The 2,403-nt window shown below is 45.5% G+C and overlaps 1 protein-coding gene across 4 annotated transcripts in view; it reads left to right on the forward strand.

The window, feature by feature from the left end:
- Window positions 1–2,403, forward strand: part of ANKRD6 (ankyrin repeat domain 6) — a 78,456-nt gene that overhangs the window by 49,056 nt on the left and 26,997 nt on the right. For 3 of the 4 annotated variants that reach the window (XM_008567214.1, XM_008567216.1, XM_008567217.1), the window contains exon 4: window positions 1,599–1,703. The exons of the other annotated variant lie outside the window; for it this stretch is intronic. In XM_008567214.1, the coding sequence (XP_008565436.1) occupies window positions 1,599–1,703 (105 nt within the window). The remainder of the gene's footprint in view (window positions 1–1,598; window positions 1,704–2,403) is intronic. 4 annotated transcript variants of the gene reach the window in all.

Consider the following 2,403-nt stretch of genomic DNA (forward strand, 5'->3'; position numbering starts at 1 on the left):
TTTTAAAAAAAAAAAAAAAAAAAAAAAAATCCTTTCCCTTGTTTTGTGGCACCAGTGACAACCACATAAATCTAAATGGTAGAGAAAAAATCGAGAAATAATGACCCGTGGAGGCCTGGATGGGGGTTGGGGGGAAGGGATGAGCCCCTAGACTTTCTGTTTACTTATTTTTTTTTTTAGATAAGAGAGCAAGTTAATTTGTTTAAACTATATTGGAAGAAAAAAATAAGCAAAATAGATCCTTTCTTTAAGAAATCCCAAGGACATATTATATATTAACCCAGTGTTTTTAATTGGCCTGTCTTAAGACATGGAACTTCACAATTAAGCGTAATTCAGCCTCTGCTCACTTTTTTCTTAAAAAACTTTTTATTAAAGTGTAACGTACATACAGAAAAGTACACAAATAGTGAGCACTCAGCTCGATGAGTTTCTCTACCCAAACACACCTGTGTGAGCACCTAGGTCAAGAAGCAGCTCCTTTCCTATACCCTGAAGCCCCTGACCCGGTGTCCGCTTCTTGTCACTCCTCCCCTTTCCTTCTGCTTCCTGCTTCTGTAGTCAGTCCCATTGGCCGGGCCACACATCGCTGGTACCTTTCCAACAGCACCCACTCCATGGCCTTTGGGACCCTAGACTTTCCCCTACGGGTGTCAGCAACGTTAGGCCTCATTGCATGTGCACATTTCTGGCTATTCCCAGGGGCACAGGTGTAGTTGAGTAACAGTCTAAGCCAGATCCTGGACGTAATTGGAGACCGCGCCTGCACTGGCCTTGGCTGACCACCCTGCACCCTGGCCTGGAACAGCAGGGGGGCGTCTCTACCTCCCCTCTCCAGCGTCCCCCTCTCTGTAACTCCTACCTTCTCATCCCACTCATTCATTGCACTTAATGATATTTCTCTCTCTCTCTTTTTTTTCTTTATAGTAAGTTAAGCAAATACGAGCTATGTTGGATAATTGGTTTTTATTTAAAAGCCACATGTTGAGGACACTTGTTTATCTTGTTTACAAATCACTGTTTCCACAGTGCCTGCTCATTTGTTTGGGGCCCTGAAGCTTTTGGATTTAAGCTGGATGAGATTAAATTTTGGTGAAAAGATGGGGAGGGAGAATGTAACCATCAGGGCCCTGGGCCCCTGAAACTTGGGAAGCTAGACTGTTCCTTTGCCCAGCCTTTGCAGGGTTCTCACTGGTGCCAGGAGCAGAGCAGATCTGGAGGGGTGGTAGAGGTGGAAAGGAATGGACAGCGTGCTGTCCCGATGTTGCTTTCTGCTGAATGGCAGCTGCACGTGGGCCCTGGAACCTTTCTCAACCAGGGCTCCCAGGGAAACTTCAACCCAAATGCCTAAGGCATCCACTGTACCTCATGAATTTCTATCTCCTCTGTGCATCTGGAATGATTCTTATGATGTTCCATTTCTGGGAGAATGGAGAAACTGGCCACTCAAATCATTTCTGCATTCTGTGGTTCACATGAAGAACCCCAGTTGAGAAAGGCCCTGTGGTGTACCGTAAAGATCCGCTGTGATGTACTGACTGTAATGAGAAGAATTAGGTCACGGATAATGTGCCTTCTCCCCCGTGTGTGTTCCTTAGGACGGGAACACGGCCCTGCATGAAGCGTCCTGGCACGGTTTCAGCCAGTCGGCCAAGCTGCTCGTTAAAGCAGGAGCCAACGTGCTTGCCAAGAACAAGCTGAGGGCCTGCAGGTGCTAGAACTCTTCGTTCGCAGGTGAGGCTGGCTGCGGGTTTCCCTCCCTATGGGAGCCTCCTCTCGGTGAGCAGAGTGAAGGCTCAGAGGGACATGTGGGACCTAGCAGGGTCAGTCCTGCCCGGAAGTTTCATTTGCAGAAAAGGCTAGAAGCAGACTGATATTCCAGCTCAGGAACAAGCCCACCCACAGCACTGAAACCCTGCTGATGTGAGAAGCCCCCTGCCTGCCACTGGGAACCTACGGATCACTGTTCCCGTCGTCTTGACACTATTAAAAAAAATACAGCAATAGAGAGCTGGCATTAAAAAATATCAGAAAAGAACTTTAAAATGCTAATACCAACATTAGCAAGAGTGCAGTGAAGTGGGTCTACTCGGATGGCACCGGGAGAAGTGTGATGGGGACAAGCACCTTTTGAGGCAATTTGGCAAGACAAATCAAGAGCCTTAAAAATGGTCCTGTCTTCTTACCCAGTAACAACCTTTCTAGGACTTGTCTAGAATAGGACTTTAGAATAGTCTCTCTATTCTAAAAAAGTAATAAAACATGCTGGTAAAAATTTACCCACAAGGATGTTCATGGCAGCAATAGTAACAATATTAAAAAAATGTGAGGAGGGGATTTAAAATTGTGGTTCATTTATGTAATGGAATACAATTATATCATCAAAATTATAGTTTTTAAGAT

The sequence above is a fragment of the Galeopterus variegatus genome, unplaced genomic scaffold (assembly GCF_000696425.1).
Source record: "Galeopterus variegatus unplaced genomic scaffold, G_variegatus-3.0.2 Scaffold305, whole genome shotgun sequence".
In the NCBI taxonomy this organism is placed as follows: domain Eukaryota; kingdom Metazoa; phylum Chordata; class Mammalia; order Dermoptera; family Cynocephalidae; genus Galeopterus; species Galeopterus variegatus.